General features: G+C 45.9%; 1 protein-coding gene across 2 annotated transcripts in view; it reads right to left on the bottom strand.

Moving 5' to 3' along the window:
- The window catches only part of akna (AT-hook transcription factor), a 209,241-nt gene that overhangs the window by 105,419 nt on the left and 82,882 nt on the right, over positions 1–20,940 (bottom strand). For both annotated transcript variants that reach the window (XM_041193982.1, XM_041193983.1), the window contains exons 4-5: positions 14,691–15,964; positions 11,565–11,639 (exon numbers count right to left, since the gene is read on the bottom strand). In XM_041193982.1, the coding sequence (XP_041049916.1) occupies positions 11,565–11,639; positions 14,691–15,964 (1,349 nt within the window). The remainder of the gene's footprint in view (positions 1–11,564; positions 11,640–14,690; positions 15,965–20,940) is intronic.

A 20,940-nucleotide genomic window follows, 5' to 3' on the forward strand; every position in this document is an offset into this window, starting at 1 on the left:
GGATCCGGAGTTGATGTCGAGGACTCCCAGGGCAACTCCCTCCTGGCAGTATATCACTGTGTCACCACCTCTGCTGGGTCTGTCCTGCCAGTGGGAGTGGATATACCTAGGGATGGTGATGGTGGTCTCTGGGACATTGTCTGTAAGGTATGATTCTGTGAGGGTGATTTTGTTGGGCTGTTGCTTGACTAGTCTGTGAGACAGCTCTCCTAATTTTGGCACTAACCCCCAGATGCTGGTAAGGAGGACTTTGCAGGGTTGACAGGGCTGAGTTTGCCATTGTCATTTCTGGTGCCTCAGTCGATGATGGGTTGTCCATCTGCTTTCACTCCTTATCCAATTTTCTGTTGCGGTTTGATCCAACTGAATGGCTTGCTAGGTCATTTCAGGGGACATTTAAGAGTCAGTCACATTGTTGTGGATCTGGAGTCGCATGTAGGTCAGACCAGGTAAGGACGCAGATTTCCTTCCCTAAAGTGATACTAGTGAACCTGATGGGATTTTAATGATAATTGACAATGGTTTCATGGTCACATGTGGTCAGCCCATGGTGGGATTCAAACCTGGGTCCCCAGAGCATTATGCTAAGGCTCTGGGTTACTACTCCAGTGAGAATACCACTACGCCAACGCCTCCCACTTTCCTTAAAGTGGTCTGTGAGCTACGAATTGGTTAGGGTATATGCGGCCCCACTTTTAATTTATGAATGATTCAATTTAAAAACAATCCAGCAGACAAGCTTTAATCTTAACATGATAATGGTTCGTTTATTATGAAACTACTGCTGAAGGTTACTTAACTAAAAGCGAGAAAGCTATTAACCAAAATGCAGATAAAAAGTTTGAAATGCAGATAAAGAATAATGATACTTTGAGATGAGATTATAATTCATTTTCTGAGAGATATTGTTGTGGGCCCATTGCTTGAGTTCCTTCTTTCCGAAGTGAAGGGGTTGACACTTGAGGTTCAATTAGCTGCTCTGATGGCTTCTGCAGTTGACCAGTCAGTGTATGCCTAAAGGTGCCCTAGGACCATATCTAAAGGGGACCCCAACCTCTCCAATAGGATATCCCCCCTCTCCAAAGGATTCCCCAAAGTTTAGACCTGTCCTACCAGGCCGAATCTGCATATGTCATATTCCCCACTCCTGGCTAACAAAAGTCAGACATAACTGGAGGCAGCTGCTGTTTTATATGGGCAGCTGCCTCTGCGAAATGTAGATGTGCAAATCTAGACCTGAGCCCATTCCCACCCTGTGAAAATGGTAGGTGCCATATTTGGAGGCGGGGCTTCTGGTTTTCAGCCACTTCTGCCATTTTTACAATGATGGAGAGACTCTCCATCGTTGCGAAAATCCAGGTCCGAGTCTTTAAAAGGAGTGAATTGTACTTTAGTCGGAAACCCTGAGAACGAAGCCCAGCTCTTGACACATTCTTTACTATATATAAACATACCTGTGTTTCATAAGAACAATGTCTACTTATTTCACCAAATATAAGTCTTTTTGTTTCTTATATTCTTCCAAGCAATACTCAGATGCAAAAAAGCTCTTTTTTATTTTTACTATCAAAGAACTTAATTTATAATACTTTTACTCAGAAATCAGCTAGCTGCTTTTGTTAATGTTGGCACTGCTCAGTATTCACTTGACACATTGCTCAGTGCTCAAAGCAGTATCCTTTCCTGTTTGAGGCCCCTTCCAGGGTTACGCACAAGCTTTTTTCAGGTCCCCATGCTCAATGTCTGGAATAATTCAATCGGCATTTTCTACCTTAAAAGTACAGAACAGGAGGAAGGAAAACCTTGAAAAATGCCAGAATTCCAGAAAAGATTGGGCAGCGGTGCAGGATGCTGGCAATGAGAATTTCTTCCAGCTGGTTCTTCCAGTTAGGGTTCAGATTAGGATTGGGATTTCTCCACAAAGTAGTAATAAATGTATGAGTGAAGGAGGAGAACCTCCTCACCTGCACCTTGACTAAACTGTCACTTTGGGTGGAATCTTCCCAGGCCCGTTGAGGTGGATTTGAAGGTGAGACCATGAGATAGGAGTCAGTGGACTGATGAGTTCCTGCCTGGGACAAGATTGGCGAGAGGCATGGGGGAAGCGATAATGCCTACTGGGCTCGCAGTGGCCCAGTAGACACTTTGCAAATTTAAGTGCCCAACTGTGGCCTGGAGATGGCTTACCGGTGGTTGACTGTGGGGGGGGGGGTCTGTTCAGCTGTACAGCCTTCTAAATTCATGAGCAGCCCCCCACCTCCTAAAAGAACTGAAGAGATTAGTGGACCACAGCGTACAGCCGCAAGCCATCCTATAGAAGGGTTTCCCCATTGCAGTGCTTGCCTGGTAGCTGTAGCTAATTTTTCCAAACGGCGCTGTCTTTAGAGGGCAACTCAAGATGGAGGCGGCCTCCCAGTCACCCCCCCTCCTACAGTAGCAGTACCCACCTCTGCCAGTGGGGTGCCATCCTTCCAATACTACAGGCCTTCTGATTGGGCTTTCAGCCTCAGGAACCCACCTACCATCCTTAATTGGACAGCAGATGCGGCAGGCAGCCAGTTAGGAGACTGCCTCCCGGAAGATCATAGCAACGAGAGTGCTGTCAGCAAGTGTGGGGTCAGGGCCTGGAATTGGTCCCAATTCATGATTATTTTTAAAGTGTTGAAGATTCCACCCTATATAAGCTGTGGAAGACCCCCAGCAGACTGCCAGGGCAGAAGGAGACTATATAACACCTGATATTTTAAAGCTAAAGAGTCCCTGTGAGATTTCCCCCCTTATAGCATGGGGCACATGTTAGTTATATGGAAGATAACAGGGCGTTGAAGAAGAATGGAATATTTTCTCATTCTTTAGAGGGAACTACTGCAAGTTAGGTATAGCATGATTTAAATGCATAATAAACCTCTCCTACACTGCTCAACAAATACCTCCGATACATCAAGGTGGCATTTCTCACAGCAGCTATCCTGTGTTTTTCAGAGGGAGAGTACATTTTTACTCAATTGTTTCCAATTCTATTTGTGGACTTGTTGCAGATCTGTCTTGGAATTTCTCTGACATATAGGAAAAAGCACGTTCTTGGTCTAAACATATCCTAACCCGGAAAAGGATTAATACCATTCTTCACAAGGGTACTTAGTTGCTATGAAACCTTAGGTGAATGGAAAACAAACAGCCAGCGTTAGCAATAGTTTAACATCCACTCAAGTTCAGACATGCCATCAGTGCTCCAAACGTTTGCCAACCTGTTTCCATTGTTTATTGATGAGTTCACAACAGTGACGGAGGGATTCTGCAAACATTTGAGCTGGACAAGATCCTACACCTTTTCCAGGAACCTCCCATTCATTGTAAAGCATAATGAGCTGCGCAATGCCAGCATTTCCAAGATGCTATGATTCTCCACAGCTTCTAACTGCATGCCTTCTTCCGCATGGCTATAACAATGGCCGGCATGTATACCTTTTCCACGTGGTTTCTCGCGCTTTATAACAGACCCTATCCCAGACTTCTTGATCTGAATAACTACCTAATTTTCACCCTGTTTGATTACAATACCCTTGTAATACTAAATAGTATTATAATAATCCTAAAACATTCTAGATTTATACAATCAGAAACTAAAATTTAACCTGAACCACAGAACTTGGATGTATGAAAAAGTGGAGGCTTAAAGGCTTAGTTGTGAAATTATGTTGAAACTGTCCCATGAGCATCATTTTCAGAAGTTCCAGCACATTTATACCTTACTTGTAAGAATGGATTGCTAGTACCATACAGAAATAAACTTATTAGCCTTTGCTGAGTAACCATTGGTTATATTCCACCATATGGAATGAGAATGGGTTAAGAATCAGCACACAAAGAATAATTTTGGCAAGGAAATTTGATTTTGCAGTTTGATATACAGAAATACAATTCATTGTTCACAGTTAAGTCTGATTATGTCCACCAACTCCCCTGTTTCTGCGAGAGTAAATCTGAACTCAATCATATCAATAAAGAATGAGCTCCACTGGGGACGCAATTGGTTCAAATTCCTAATGAAATGACTGTGTGCCAGAACCGTTCTCTGTGCCTCTGCTGTATTATTTTGCGACCCCACACTATCTGGTTTTTTTTTTAGAAGTGTCATTATCATTACAAGAAAGTGGACATTTGCATAACATAAATAAGTACCCAGGTGCCAATACTGACAGGCTTTTTCAAGTGATTATTAAATACATTACATAATCATTTCACTATGCTGCAAAAACAGCCTTGATGCATGGTGTAAGAGAGTGCTGTACCGTAATACAAAGCTGTTGTAGCAGATCAAATCTCAAAATTTACTGTTGAAAAACTTGACAATCCCTTTAAAAAAAGCGTCTTCATGAAAGTTGTTTCCTAAACTTTTGGTGTTTGTTTCCTAAACACACGCGCATATGAACACATATGTATACATACAAGCAAAATGTTTGCCAAAACAGATCACTGCAACACAAAAAGGACATTGCAATAATGAAGCTCCTTTCCCTTGTCATTGATGAAGACAGTACTCATTTTAAAATGAGTACTGTCTTGGAACAATGGGTGACATTGGTGTAGTTTTGATTCATCAGAATTAGAGCCCTGTTAGCATGTGCCATTTAGGTCAATGACCTACCTGGATTTTGTCTCTGTCGATGGTTACACTAGGTGTGTCTGTCAAGAGAACTGTTTAAACAATCAAGACACTTAAGGCAGTCTTAAACACATCCACGCACAATGGGCTTGCAGCCACCATACATATTATACCTTATCATGAATATACAATGCTGCGTAATGGAATGTCCCCTTCAGCCACAGGCTGAGTGAGCAGGGTGAGAGGAGAGGGCAGGGTGTGTTTCTGGCTCCACGGTGCCATAGACTTCAAAAACAATGTTCCAAACCCCAGAAACTCACTGCTCACTTTGTGCTGACAAACATAATAATACAGGTCTAATAAGCTTTATAAAGTTTATGAGACGTATATTTTGGCATTAGATGTAAGCTTTCTGTCCAATGGCTGCACATATTGAGAGGCATCTTAAAAGCACAGAGGACCCATTGAGGAAAATGGGCTACTTATCAGTCCACGCAGAGATGAGAGAAAGCCATTAACCACCATGACCAACAGTCATTACCTTGGTCCCAGTTCATTCATGTTTCTGAGAGGAATCAGCCTAAATAAGCTGCTAAATACAGATAACTGGACACTGACGAAGATGGATTATCACAGCTTTCAAGTTGACATCATCAATTATGGAGAGCCTAAACAGTCACAACAGCTTTTACAGACTCCACAGTATGTCAGCTCCTTGCACAAGGTCAAAATGACAACTTAATGCATTAACCCCTTCCAGCTGGCTAAATAGCACTATCACCCAGCAGATAGTGAGGCAGCTAGGAGCAGCAGGTAAGAGTTTACATTAACTGAATTGAATGTGTCAAATGAGACCAACAGCACACAAAAGAACACTGCAGCAGTATATGCTGCAGTTGGTGCATTGAATGCAGAGGGATGTGTACATCTGCTGGAGGTCCATGTATCAGGAGTGTGGGAGAGGATGGATGTGGGGAGCTTTTTCAAAAGTTAGCAACATGAGAGGCAAAGGCTGGTAGCCCCTTGAACAGGACTGAGAATAAAGTAGAGAATATAAGTGTTGACCACTTAATAGGACATGAGAAAGGATCTGGGCAGAAAGACTTCTTGCCCTGGGGTTGGTGGGAATGGCAGACAACATGCCCACTATACCCCCAACCCCCCCGCACCCCCCACCTCCAGGTTATGCAATGAGGTTGAAAGGGTTAAAATCATCATGAATCTTGGTAACACTTGATATCCGGTGTGATAGAGAAAACAGATTAATTTTGTTGTTCATGTGACACTGAATGATCATGCATATCACTCCTTTAGAAAGAAGAACTTATGACCCCTGTGCCTCCCAACAAGGGCAGAAATTCCTTCCAAAAAATGAAAAACATGTTAAGTTCCTCTCAAGAGATTTGTTGTTATGAATCAGCCAACATTCCCAAAGCTTTAACAAAAAATCCTATTGTCGTTTGATCACTATCCAGTCCGGACCCAAATATGCACAATGAAATTAGCCCCGAGTAGCGGAATGCGAGTTCCCGCTTTGCTGTGCAATAGTCCCAAGGGCAGGATTTTCAGGCCGGCAGGTGGGCGAGATCTGTAGGCCTGGGATCGACCGGGAAACAGGCCACTGCCCGTGATCGGCCCACGACTGCCAATTAAGGCCCGCCCAACGTGAAACGCGGCTCCACAATAGTTTGGAAGGGGTGGGATGGCCAGCGGCGGGGGCCTGTCAGCCGCTGGGTCACCACTGGAGACCCGGCGGTGGGTTTAACAATGGAACAGGCAGCCCTTTGAAGGCTAATATGGAAGAACGTACCTGCGTTTTCAACAGTAAAGTTATGGAGTCACGTGCGGCTGGAGATGCCAGGCGGGAGGGGCAGGTTGGGTGGGCACTCACTCCCCACTTTTCAGATTAGCACCTTGTGGCCCTCCTGGAGGAGGTGGCTGCCAGGAGGGACATCTTTGTCCCTAGAGATGGGAGGAGGAGGACACCGCACCTCACGAAGAAGTCATAGGAGGAGGTGGCAGCGCAGGTCAGCACATGTGGGTGCAGTGCTGCAAGAGGTTCAATGACCTGCTGCGATCAGGAAGGGTGAGTACCATGTTGGCATCAGTGTGCAGAAGTGTTAAGGGCTGGCTGACCCCCATGGAGCTCAGGGGCGTTAGATTCTGAGTGCCAATTGTCAATGACGCCGGAGCTGGCCAAGGGGGGAGCCCTGGCTGCTCGGACTGAGTGCCTTGCAGCTCAAGGGCCATGACTCGGATGTGCTCTACAAGGTTTTCCTCAGGTGGGGTTGGCCAGGCTGCAATGGCACTGCAGGTAGAGAGTTAACTAATCAATGCTCCTCTGTCATTTCAGGAGAAGACGAGCCATAACCAATTGGAGAGGTCACGAACAGGCAGAGGCCCGCCTGACCTCTGGCTGCTGACCAGGTTCAAGCAGGACACCCAGCACACTCCACGTGCAACCAGGTGTGGAGAGACAGGGGTGCCAGATGGAGGCAAGAGTGCAGAGGTTAGCGTTTCGGATTGTGCAACCATTCTAGTGTAGTCTCTTAATTGATGGGAGCCTCAAACCTGGAGACCCCATTGATCATTGAAAGACAAAGGTACCATGATGCAGATCTCCATTGTCTCACCAGGGTGCCTGGTATGCACAGTGAGTGTGATGACTTTAACTAATGACATGTCCCTGTTCTCCTTTAGATTCACCAGCATGCACTCGTTCTCTAGACCCCGAATGGCCACCCCTGATGCCAGATAAACACCGGGCTTCATCTGCATCCGTGTCACACCCACTCTCTGAACCAGGCACCAGCGCAAATACCAGCACCTCAGTGGGCATTAGGTCGTCGGCTACATTGTCAGTGTACATTGGTGAGAGCGCTTCACACTCACTTGAGGTGCAGGAGGAGGCAGAGAGTGCCTAGGGCACTGGCAGTCAGAGGACTGCTGGGGACCAGGATGATGCTGGGTCAAAGGCAGATGATGAGTCTCTGGGGTCATCCATTAGGCAGCAGATGCTGGACGTCCAGTGGGATGTGTGGCATGATCTGGCAGGGATCCATGAGGGTCTGTGTGCCATGGTCTCCGTTATGAAGGAGTCCATGCTAAGCATGAGCACTATATTGACCCTCATGGCGGAGTGCACTGCCTCCTCCATTGAGAGTGTGGCGACTTTCATGGAGAAGCAGCTCCAGGGATAAAAACAGGGGTTCCTGGGTTTGTGCTTGGACCTGCAAGCCCTCACACAGGCAATGACCCCAAGTGGTCAGTGCCAACGTGGGGGATGGATGAGGCACCCAGCATCCCAGCTAGGTGCCTGTCCACTATTGGTGCGTAGGGAGGTCCAGAGCGACCTCACATTGGCGCCTGACCTGCTTGTCGTCTCTGTGGGATCCTCTCAGGGTGTTCCGCATGACGGTAGCAGCCCCTCTGCCAATGACCGTGGTATCTGATGAGGCTGCGGTGACTGGGCAGATGCCAGCCCTGGCACTAGCCGCTCCCTCCCTGGCAGGGCCAGCACAGGCTCCACTGGCCAGAGGGTGACTGCCAAGGTCATCAAGGCCAACAAGACAGCAGAGTCAGCAGCTGTCTCCAATGCCACTGCCAGCAAGTTTGGGGGGCACCAGGATACAATTCTCACAAACGGAAGTTTAAGGCACCATGAACACAAGAGGGACTGTTCACAGGTGACCTTCTGTTCAGTTATGTTTGGTGTATATGTCTACTGGAGTGGACATCACCACCAGTAATAGTCATGTCAATGTGATTTCAATGTGACAATAACATTAAATTTGCTTTTGATGTGATGGCCTGAGTAAGCGTCACCTTTTACTACACCAGTACTTAATGAGTGGCTCTAAACTTTATTGCACGGGCACTGAGTGGACTTTGGGTTCACATGAAAGGGTCATTTTGGACATCCTAGATGGAGGCGGCAGCCCTGGCATGAGGTGGGAGTGATTATTTGGAAGCCGAGCTGAAGGAGTGTTCAAACAGGACATCCCTGCCTCCTTGGAGGTTACAGAAGTCTGCCTCCATGCCCTCAGCATTCTCCTCACTGTGCTCCTCTTCTGACTCACTACTGGATTCATCCTCTGTGGCCTGTGCAGCTGTGTCAAGATCCTCTTCCTCCAGTGGGTCCCCCCTTGCCAGTGCCAGATTGTGGAGAGCACAGCATGAAACCACTATCAGTGACACCCCTCTGGGGGGTATTGTAGTGCTCCCCCCACAACCGGTCCAGGCATTGGAAGTGCATCTTCAGAAGATCTTTGGTCTTCTCTACCACCGCCCTTGTGGAGGCATGACTCCTATTATTACAGTGCACTGCTTCTGTTCTTGGGTGGCGGAGAGGCGTGATAAGCCATCTTTTCAATGGATAGCCCTTGTCACCCAGCAGCCATCCGTCCAGTAGGGCTGGAGCACTGAAGAGTCTCGGCACCTGGGAGTGTCTCATGTAAGCATCATGGGAGCTGCCAGGGTACCTCGCACAGACTTTCAGAACATGCATCCTATGGTCACACACTATCTGCATATTCATCAAGTGGAATCCCTTCCTGTTGATGAAGGCATCTGGCTGACCCGCTGGAGCCTTGATGGCCACATGTATGCAGTCGATGGCACCCTGGATGTGGGCGAACCCAAGAATTGCTGCAAAGCCTCTGGCTCGCTCAGCCTGGCTGGCCTCATCCGTATGGAAATGAATGAAAATCAATACCCACCTGAACAGAGCTCCTGTCACCAGCTTGACACAACTATGGACAGCTGATTGGGAGACTCCACACAGCTCCCCCACTGAACCGTGGAAAGAGCCAAAGGCATAGATGTTGAGGGCCACTGTAACCTACAGAGCCACTGGCAACTGCCACACAGTTGAAGCTGATCTCAGGCCCAATCGTCTGACAAATGGAGGTCACTGTCTCCCTTGAGAGGCAGAGCCTTCTTTGGCATTGCACCTCCGACACATTGAGGTAGCTGCATCGCTGCCGGTAAACCCTGGCAGCAGGATAGTGGCATCTTCTGAGACTCCTTCTGCCTTAGACTTCCTGCTGTCCCTGTGCCCCTTCAACCTGGGCCTCTCCTCCCACAGGTCCCTCTCTTGGAAGCTGCATAGGGACACCTAGCCTCCTCTCTCTTCTGCCCCTCTCTTCCTCCACAGAGGAGGTGCCACCAGCGGAGACCACAATCCCCATTACCAGGGTAAGGGAAAGCTATCTGATACCTGGAAGGGTCCACATGGTCTGAATCCTCTGGGGTCCTTGGAGGCACCAAGGAGTCCTGAAATGAAGCCTGGAAATGCTAAGATTGAAGCCCCGAACAGAGATGAAACTGCCAAGTACCAATAAGCAACCAGCAGCAAACTATCTCCAAAACTCCACACTACTCACACTGGCAATGCTACTGACCCTTTTTATCCCACCCTTGGATGAGGTTTCGCAAATTGTCGGCTACCCGCCTGCCTGTTTTGCCTGTGCGATGAGCGCAAAATCACACGAGCAATGTGAAATCTTGGCTGATTGCCTTTTTAATTGCTTTAACTGGCCTCTTAATTGATGGTGGGCGCAGCTCCAACACCTGCAACCACACCCGCTGACCGAAATATCGCACAAGCGTGGGGTGATGTCGGGACGCTCGCCCTACGTCATCTCACGTCCTATCGGGTTCAGCCCGCCTGCCCGATCAGCGTAAAATTCTGCCCCAAGTAAAATGAAGCCACTCAATCTCAACCACTCTGAAATTGCCTCAAATCTGTAGCTCAATATTCACTTGCCAGATGCCTGTTTTTCAGGTGAGGAACAGGTGGCCGTGTGTTGAAAATCCACTCCCATCCCCCACCACCACCCTCTCACCAACTGTGAGACTTTGTTGGGAAACAAAGGCTTCAGGGCCTTTTTCCAAATGAAGCAGAATGACTGCTCTTTACAGTCTATTATTCCTGTGTTTCCCAGTACAGAAAGCCTCTCCCCACCTGCTCCAGAGTACGTGAATGTTAAGCAGCATTGCTGCCAGGAAAATTCATTTCAAATTGAATATTGATTGTCACCAAACCCCATATTTAGGGTAGAAAAAATGTATTTATTATATATTAAATAGAATCTACAGCTATTTGGCGCAGCTGGTTCATATCAGCATTTATGCTCAAAACAAACCTTCATCTAAACTTATCAGCATATCCTTCTATTCCCTTCTCCTTCCCGTTTATCCAGTTTCCTTTTAAATGTATGCATGTTACGCACTCAGCTACTCCTTCTGGTAGTGAGTTCTAAATTCTTATAACTTGTTGGTTAAAGTAAATTTTCCTGAATTCCCTTTTGGATTTATTGGTGATTATCATACACTTATGACCTTAGTTTATATTATGCAACCACTGAATAAAAGGATATGCTTGCATAATGGGTCTAAATTTCTGGCTTGCAAGCCACAACTTCTGAATTAAAGTAGTTCCTTCATGCACTAGCATGCCAGCTGTGGATCAGTTTGTGGCACTTTTGCCTCTGCATCGCAAGGTACCAGGTTCAAGTCCCAGTCCAGACAAAAAAATAAAGGCTGACACCCCAATGTAGTACTGACAAAGTGCTGCACTGTCAGAGATGCCACCTTTCGGATGAGACGTGAAACAGGCCCCATCCGCCTGCTCAGCAAGGGCGGGGGGATGCGGTGTAAAAGATCCCATGGCACTATTTCAAAGAAGAGCAGGGGAGTTACCTGCAATGTCCTAGCCAATGTTTATCCCTCAATCAACATCACATAAGAACAGATTATCTCTGGTCATTATCACATTGCTGTTTGTGACAGCTTACTGCGTGCAAATTGGCTGCTGCATTTCCTACATTACAACAGTGACTACACTTCAGAAGTACTTCATTGAGTTTAAAGCACTTTGAGACATCTGGTGGGTGTCAAAAGTATTATATAAATTCAAGTCTTCCTAATTTGTCATTTGGTTTCAGTATCTTCCTACCTTAGCCCCAATCCGCAATCTATCAATGGTATTTTCTGCTTCAGCATATTTGGTTAGGAGCCGACGATAATCCTCCTGTTAAGGAGAAAAATTCAAGTGATTGTGGTTCACTGATGCCCTATGATTGCCTCATACATCAAAGGTGACAGAAAGTAGAGGAGAGCTGGAACTAAATCAAGGGTGACTGGTAGGCTTTACGCATCTCAGACATGTGTACAACGGTTCAAAAACATTTGATAAAATGCTTTTTTGAGCCAATTTCTGGCAAACAAAATAAAATAGGAAGCAGTGATGAAATTTGAGCAATAGATTTAGCCAGGGCATCATTATGACATAACATGATTAATAACCTAAGCCAACGGAGGGCGGGGGGCTTGCTAAAGGTATAGAAAAGTTACAGCACAGAAAGAGGCCATGCAGCCCATCGTGTCTGGGCCACCCAAAAAATAAAAAACTAGCTGCCTATTCTAATCCTACCTTCCAGCACCCGGTCCATAGCCTTGCAGGTTACAGCACTTCAGGGGCAGATCCAGGTAACTTTTAAATGAGTTCAGGGTTTCTGCCTCCACCACCAAACCAGACAGTGAATTCCAAATACCCACCACCCTCTGGGTGTAGAAGTTTTTCCTCACTAATCCTTCTACCAATCACTTTAAATCTGTGCCCCCTGGTAATTGACCTCTCTACTAGGGGAAACAGGGCATCCTTGTCAACTCTATCTAGGCCCTTCATAATCTTGTGCACCTCAATCAGGTCACCCCTCAGTCTCCAAGGAAAACAACCCCAGCCTATCCAATCTTTCCTCATAGCTACAATTTTCAAGCCCTGGCAACATTCTTGTAAATCTCCTCTGTACTCTCTTAAGAGCAATAATATCCTTCCTCTAATGTGGCGACTAGAATAGTACACAAAAGTCCAGTTGTGGCCTAAATAGCATGTTATACAGCTCCATCATTACATCCCTGCTTTTGTATTCTATAACTTGTCCAATAAAGGGAAGCATTCCATATGCTTTCTTTACCACCTTACCCACCTGTCCTGCCACCTTCAGGGACCTCTGGACGTGCACTCCAAGGTCTATCACTTCCTCTACCCTTCCCAATAACCTCCCATTTATTGTGTCTTCCCTAGCTTTGTTTGCCCTCCCCAAATGCACAACCTCACACTTCTCTGGACTGAATTCCATCTGCCACTTTTCTGCCCTCGCAGCCAAATCATAGATATCACTCTGGAATTGACAGCTATCCTTTTCACTATCAACCACAAGGCCAATTTTTGTGTCATCTGCAAATTTCCCAATCATGCCACCCACATTTGAGTCCAAATCATTACTATATAGAACAAACAGCAAGGGACCCAACACTGAGCCCTGTGGAATGCCACTGGAAACTATTTTCCATTTGCAAAAACACCCATCAACCATCACCCTTTGTTTCCTGTCGCTGAGCCAATTTTGGATCCAATTCACCACATTCCCCTGTGTCCCATGGGCTTTTACTTTTCTGACCAGTCTGCCATGTGGGGCCTTGTCAAATGCCTCTCTAAAATCCATGTAGACAACAACCACTACACTACCCTCCGTGTTACTTCCTCAAAGAAATTGTTCTTGGTGATAAGAATGGAAAAATGTGTGACCCATTCTTGAGATGTTCCTCTGTCTGCAGTTTTAACATAAGTGTTAACTGTACTTATTTATCATGCGTTAGCCCCTCTGCTAAAGTAACAACTACGTTTAGGGCTTCTCAGTAAGTTAAACATTTACTCCCTAATATATTGACGAAAAGTCATTTCTGGGCTCTCAATGCAAAAACATTGATCTTAGGTAGGACTTAAAAATTCTCAGGTGGAAAATGGTGAATGGAAAGAAGTATCTACTGGGAATACTTCAGTGCAGTACTAAGAGAGTGCTGCAGTGGCAGAGCTGCCTTCTCTCAATGACCCCATCAGTCTTCTCAGTTGAATGCAAAGATTCCATGGCACTATTTCAAAGAAGAGCAGGGGCATTCTCTCTGGTCTCCTGGCAAATAGTTATCCCTCAAACAACAACTAACAGCAAATTATCTGGTTATTATCACATTGTTGTCTGTGAGATATTGTTGGACATAAATTGGCTACCACAATTCCTACAATACAACAGTGACAACACCGTCAAAGTCCTTCAATGACTGTAAAAAAAACTTTGGGGCATCCTGGATTATGAACAGTGCAAGTGTTTCTTTTCTCCTTTCATAATGTGCTTGGAAATTGAACATCAAACTGCTTTATTACCTCATTTTACCCAATACTCAGACGGTCGTTTTTCAATTGATCGAAGTCAGCTTATCAAATGGCCTTCAGTATTCTCCTAACGTTAATCTGATTGGCCCAGATTAGCTCCAGAAACAAAGCTAGCAAAACTATCTTTCAAAATAATAACAGAATTGCCCGGAGAAACTCAGCAGGTCTGGCAGCATTGGTGGAGAAGAGAAGAGCTGACGTTTCGAGTCCCCATGACGCTTCAATAGAACTGGGTGAATCCAAGGAGAGGGGTGAAATATAAGCTAGTTTAAGGGGAGCGGTGGTGGGGGGGGGGATGGCGGTGGTGGTTCGGTGGGGGGAGAGAAGTGGAGGGGGCGGGGTGTGATTGTGGGAACAAGCAAGCAGTGATAGGAGCAGATAATCAAAAGATGTCACAGACAAAAGAACACAGAGGTGTTGAAGTTGGTAATATTATCTAAACAAATGTGCTAATTAAGAATGGATGGTAGGGCACTCAAGGTACAGCTCTAGTGGGGGTGGGATGGAAAGGCTAGCAGGGCATAAAAGATTTAAAAATAATGGAAATAGGTGGGAAAAGAAAAATCTATATAAATTATTGGAAAAAACAAAAGGAAGGGGGAAGAAACAGAAAGGGGGTAGGAATGGAGGAGGGAGTTCAAGATCTAAAGTTGTTGAATTCAATATTCAGTCCGGAAGGCTGTAAAGTGCCTAATCGGAAGATGAGGTGTTGTTCCTCCAGTTTGCACTGGGCTTCACTGGAACAATGCAGCAAGCCAAGGACGGACATGTGGGCAAGAGAGCAGGGTGGAGTGTTAAAATGGCAAGCAACAGGGAGATCTGGGTCATACTATCTTTCATTCTGATTACCTGTAGTTGATAAACTATTTCCGTTGCTTGCTGTGGCGACTCGAACTCTCCCACCACCTTTACTCCGGGAGGTGTCGGAGTGATCAGGGAACATTCGTTGCTGCTTTGCAGCACTTGCCGGACAATCTCAGCGGGAGAGTGACGTAGAAACTGAGAATCATTTCTGTTGCCCTTCAAGGTGGTACTTTTACTCCTGGGTTTCTGATAGGCTTGGTCATCCTTAGGAAATTTAACTCGTGGCTCCACTTTTGAGAAATCTGGTAGTGGGTAATTAAGTTGACCTCGGCCGTACATTGATGTTTCTGAAGTTATCTTTCTTGATAATGGCTTGGATGAATTGCTTCTTGAAGTTCTTACATTAATTGCTGTCCTTTGGAGAGTCGGTGTTCTGAACTGCCTGTTTGCTTTAGAATTCTGATCGTTGTTATCCTTTAAAATTTGTGGTTTACCAAGGGTAAGAGGATACGTTTGCTGATTAGTTAATTTAGCTTGTTTATTAGATGCTGCTTTATTGAGCTCAGATTTGCTGCTTTTATCTTTTTGCCTTTTGTTAGCAGATCCAGAATTCTGATTTCCTTTTGTTAAACCCTTTCCTTTGTTTGAAAACCTACCCACCGACTCTTCTACACTGTCAGTACATGATGATTCTGGAATGGTCTCAGCCTCAATATCTGGGCCACTTGCTAGGTCTTCAACTGATAGGTGTCTTAGCAATTCCTGATTAAAATGCAACATTGTGTAATTAAATGAAGAGTTGTCCTGCTTCTCCTTTCTAACCTCACTGTCAGATTCTATTGCCTTGTTATTATGGGGCAATTCTAACACATCTACTTTATTGGAATAGGTAGCTTCAAAGTCCTCAGAATAACAATCCTGTGCTAATAGACTGGAAACTTTACCCTGAGTTTTTGAGTAGTTAGTGCTCTCATCAGACTGATCAGAAAGTTTATCTACATGGTCCCGTATACTTGTTACTGAAAAATCATCCCCACGATCCAATATACTTTGTGCTTTGTTATATACTTCATATCTGCGCCATGGGTCTCTCAGTGGGCTTGGGAGTGTTTCCTCAATTTGCTCATCATATGGCAAATCAGAGTACTCCTCGACACTATCCTCCTCCTTGCTGGTACCGGCTGCATTTTGAAGTAGAAAGCTCCCCTGCTCCTTTTCATCTTCAGTCATGTCAAGCTGATGGTCTCTTTCAGGATGCCAATGAGGTTTTGAATCATGATGATTGAGAATCCCATCTTCCTCTTGTGGTTCTGATTCATCTAGGGATTGAAAAATTATACTGTAAGAGCAAATCAAAACATAGAGTTGGGGCTCATTTTGACTTTACACTAGCGTGCAAAACATGCACTTTCAGCTTGACAACCTGTTAAACATTCCTCAATAGAAGCAAAAACAAGAGAGGCGTTTAACTGGTAGCTGAACAACATCAACTAAGCCAAAATGATCCCTCATTGTGTTTGCCAGCAACAAGTTGACATTTGTATCTTTCTAAACAATTCAAAATTTTTGCACTGTACCAATACCCACTTAGACTATAATGTATGACAAAAATATAGAAGTTACTTGCAAAAATTGCAAAACTTGTTTCCCATGGGAAGAGACATGGAGCTGGATTTTCAATACGGGGTTGGGAACTGAACACCCAGATGAATTCTGGGTCCTCCACCCTGCGTCCATGCTGTGTTTCTCTCAGATGCTATTTTTAAATCGAGATGGCCTAATCAGCCAGGAGGCAGGTTTGGTGCCCAATTAGAAAGTACTGACGGCCTCCAGGAGCTGGGAGCTACCTGCCTGACACCAGCGGCAAAGGCGGGCAGCAGCCATACATATTTGCAGCTAGTGTCTTGCTGATTAGAGCAGGGAGCTCCTCGAGGTGAAACATGGCGGAAAGTAGCCATGGACGAGAAAGGTAGAAAATTAAATTTAATGGACCCATTAAAAATGAATAGAAAGCAATTTATCAGAGTCCTATGGCAAACCTGATACTTATGTTCATGGACAAGATTGGGCTTGCCAGAATGACATTTCGAAATTCAAATCTTGAACTGACAAGCCCTTCACAAGCTCCTGAATGAGCTTAACTGTTGGCAAGCTCATTTCCCGCTCCCTTTCCCCCACTGACCCTTCCAAAATCCCAGGACGAGCTCCGGGACCACTACCTTTAACTCCCACCCTCACTGGGTCCTGTTCCCCAAGGGCCTTTGAAAATCCAGTCCAAGGAGAGAGAATTATAGTCGGCATGAAGACCTCCATATGGTTGAGATTTACTTGAGTTGCTCTTTGGTCAGTCACTAAAAAAGTAATTTCAGACACCAATGGATGCAGATTCTAAACAAGTCCACATGTTGGTAGATTTGACTGAACAAAGCCTCCAAAGGGGTCAATAAATTCATTCCAGCCTTAACATCACATACGCCATGAATGGAGCACATCGGTCTGAACCACCTCTTGCGTAATTGACTTTACCAGATACTTCCTCTCTGTTTTCCTGTACTGATTATTGTAATGTTACAACACCCACTTCCACGTCATCTTAAGCTACAGAATTTGATTCAGCAGGAAGAAGGAAGGGGGTTAGTTCACATTTCTTCCTCAAGCTGCTTCTGCAGCCTGTACATTCTTTTGAAAGGGGTCAAGCAGGTAATTCACCCACACCTAACAGTATTACGTGATTATGCTTTGGTGCAGCTGCTCTACTACATTATCTTCAATTTTTACATACTGTAATCTTGTTATTCACAACTGGGCACTTTGAAAATTAATAGAAGTCCAATGGCATCCCACAATTGTTAATAATAGATAAAGGAAGGGGTCTGTAGTTAGTTTTTTTTTTGAAAAGTGTAGGAACAAGAATGCATTAATAACAAAAAAAACATGGAATTCAAAAAGCAAATTTAGTTCTTCAAGCTTCTTTCTTCCACTTCAAACATAAATAGTTCAATCATAGGTTCCTTTTAGTGCTCAATGGTTTGATTGATCTGTGTTTGTTTGTGTGGTTGTACTTGGTTGCTTAAGCCTGTGAATGGAGCTAGAGAGCTAATTAAATGGAGAAGCTGCCAGAAAAAGACCTGGGTTCTGGCTTGAACCATGAGCTGAATATTACGATCTACGGGGGTGGGAGGGAATCTGGCCTGGAAGCGAATGGTTCGCTGACTCTTACCCCTGCTGTTCCAGGACATCTGCTAATATGGCAGTCCAACAATTAGCAGTTGCTGCCCACAACTTTTCTGGAAGGTGATCTGTCCACCCAATGGGGCTTAGAGGGCACTGAGCTGGCAGGCTGAAACCCAGAAGGAGGTCATGGCCACTAAACTAAAGGGACACCTGTCATGGGACTGTGTCAGATATACCAAGGATAGGAGCTTTACTTAAGGAAGAAGATTTTGGTGCTGTGTATAAATATTTGCAAGCATTGACATGGATGAATGTGAATTTTTAAATATTTTTGACCATTTTCACAGAGGGGCAGAATTAAGCACCTTTCAGAGGGAAGGCACAGCCACGGAACTTATTTTAAGCATCACCAAGATGAAAATAGGGACATATGGAGCAGCTGACTGATAACTATTTTTTTCTCTCGATAGATGGCCGAGAGAAGGGAGACAGATGATGGGGCGGCAAGAAGAACTAGGATGGCCCCAAGGTTCAATGATAACTCCATGTGAGCTGTCCTCCAGGCTGCAAGTAACAGTTGGGGGTTATTCATGCCTGCTGATGGAAAGGGAAGACCTCCCAGCATAACCAGAGCAGCCTGGTTGGAGGTTGCAGCAGAGGTCAGCAGTCTTGGGATCATTTGGAGAACCTGGACTCAATGTTGAAAAAGGCTCAATGACCTTCTAAGAGTTTCAAGGGAGAGTAAATCTCTACTGTGGGCATGTGTGTACTTGAAAGGTCATGGGAAGACTCGATCTTGATAATGCCTTGTGTATTGCTCAGAGCTGTAAGGCAACATGGTGCACAAATGCCACTGAACGTGGCCCGAGGCCTATATAGGGGTGGCACTGGGGGTTTCGGGGTGAGGTGCGGAAGATACACAGGCTATTGTCTGCTAATCATTGTGTAGCCTTTGGAGTTCCCACGAGGCATAAGCTGAGAATCTAAATCATCACACTGTCACACTTTATTGCAGGAGAAACAGGACCACAATGCCTAGGAGAAGGGCAAGACAGGAGGTGGTGTTGCCAACATGATTATCCTCACACTGCTGGAGGAAGTGGTTTTGAAACTTGCAGCGAATCACTAGAACCGTTCCAGAGGTGGGATTGGAGCAAGGCCTCGGGGTGATGAGAGTACGAGAGGCATTATCTACAGATGAAAGGGAGAGGTGTTAAGAGGGATAAGGGGAGGGTGCATGATGCCTGGTATGCTGTTATGAATGACCATTGATGGCATATACATTCAGAGGGCTTCTTGGATAGTGGAGGAAATAGTGTCTGCTTTCAAGAAGTTGTTAAATGCTAGCAAAAGGGCAATATCTCACTCTGAATGTAGTACTACCATATTTGAAAGTTATGTCTTCACACACATCAGGAACGTAGAGAATGGCCATAACCCATCTCTTTTTTGTCTCCTGTGCAGGTGAACCATTGACTGCTGTGACTGCAAGCCCTGACGCACTCACACAAGCCTCTGAGGATAAAGAGGAAACCTTGGAGGGAACATCCTCTCCCCGCACTAAGCACCGCTGCACCTAGGCAGAGTTTCACACCTCAGAGTAAGGACAAGCACAATCCAGTGAGGGCACTTCACAATCACACATGCAGCTGCCAGACTGTGTGATGGAGCAGGCCTCTGCAGTCACAGTCACAGGGGTGTTCATGGTGATCCAGATAGAGTCCCAGTCAGATGATGAGCCTTTGGAGTAGTCTGTAAGGCAGCAGATGCTCAACGAGGTGCAAGGTGCTTGGAGATACCAGAGATACCAGAGGAGTGCGTGCTCTGGCACCTCTGGAAGTGTCTATTCAGGCCATGAGCACTGCAATATCCCCCTCTACAGAACACATGGCTTCCTCCATGGACAGACTGATGACTGTTTTGGAGAGGTAGACCCAGCAGATTGCAGAAGCAATCATGGGGATGTGCACTGACCTGCACCCCATCACCATGGCTCTGTGCTCAAGGGCCCAGAGCCAGGGCGAAAGGTGAGTGGGAGCCTGGACATACAGCTAGCTCCTGGTGCCTCTCAGCAAAGCAAGGAGGTCCAATTGGTCCTCAGGAAGGAGGCTGAGCAGCAGCTGCTGCCATCTGGAAGCACTTTTCAGGGTGCTTCTGATGGGGGCAGCCTCTCCTCTGTGACGGGACCCTCATGGCCCCACCCACACGGAGGACGCCTGCCAAAGTCATCCAGGGCAAGGGGGAAAAGGGGTCAGCAGCTTCTCTCCAGTTCAGCTGAATGCGAGGGGGGAGCACCGTGCCAAGGCACATGGAAGAGATTGAGAAAGACTCCACAGTAGTCAAATTTCAATGCACATGGATGCGCTTAGGTTTTGCTACCTTGACGAGGGACAAGGAGCCCAGTGGCCATTTGCAATTAAATGACGTGTTTCATAGCCACCATGCAGAGATAGAGTGGATTACTTCTGGTCTGAGAAATTGCAGGGAGATTAGATCCATGCAGAATTATGTGAAGGTGTGCCAAGTTGCAAACAGAGTTACAGTGATTGTGCTGAAATGACTTTTGGAACAGTGGAGATGGGATGGAAGAAATGTGACTGGCATATTGGCAGTGCAGAGGCCTTGAATGCATGAGGTACTGGAACTTCTGCATTATTAAGGCCTCATGTGTGTCTGTCATGGCCACCCATGCGCTCCCGTACAGGTCCTTGCACTTCTCCATTTGGTGGCTCTCCCACGTCATTATCAATATCATCAATGAATTGACTGATTTCTTGTGGCTCCTGTTCCTCTAGGGTATCCCCTCCCTGTTGTGCAGAGCGCAGCACACAATGACCATCAGTAACAGTCTGGGTGGAGCATACCGCAATGCTCCTTCTGATCTATCCAGGTATCGGAACTTCATCTTCAGGAGGCTAACTGTCTGCTCTATGAAGGCCTAGTTGTGTGTGGCTGTTGTTGTACCTCCTCCCCGCGTCTTTCCTAGGAACACTCACTGTCATCATGAGCCATTTCTTCAAAGGGTAGTCCTTGTCACCCAGCAGCCATCCATCCAGGACATCAGGACCGATAAACATATCTGGCACCTGAGAGTTCCTGAGAATGTAAGAGTTGTGGCTGC

The sequence above is a fragment of the Carcharodon carcharias genome, chromosome 8, assembly GCF_017639515.1.
Source record: "Carcharodon carcharias isolate sCarCar2 chromosome 8, sCarCar2.pri, whole genome shotgun sequence".
Taxonomy (NCBI): Eukaryota; Metazoa; Chordata; class Chondrichthyes; order Lamniformes; family Lamnidae; genus Carcharodon; species Carcharodon carcharias.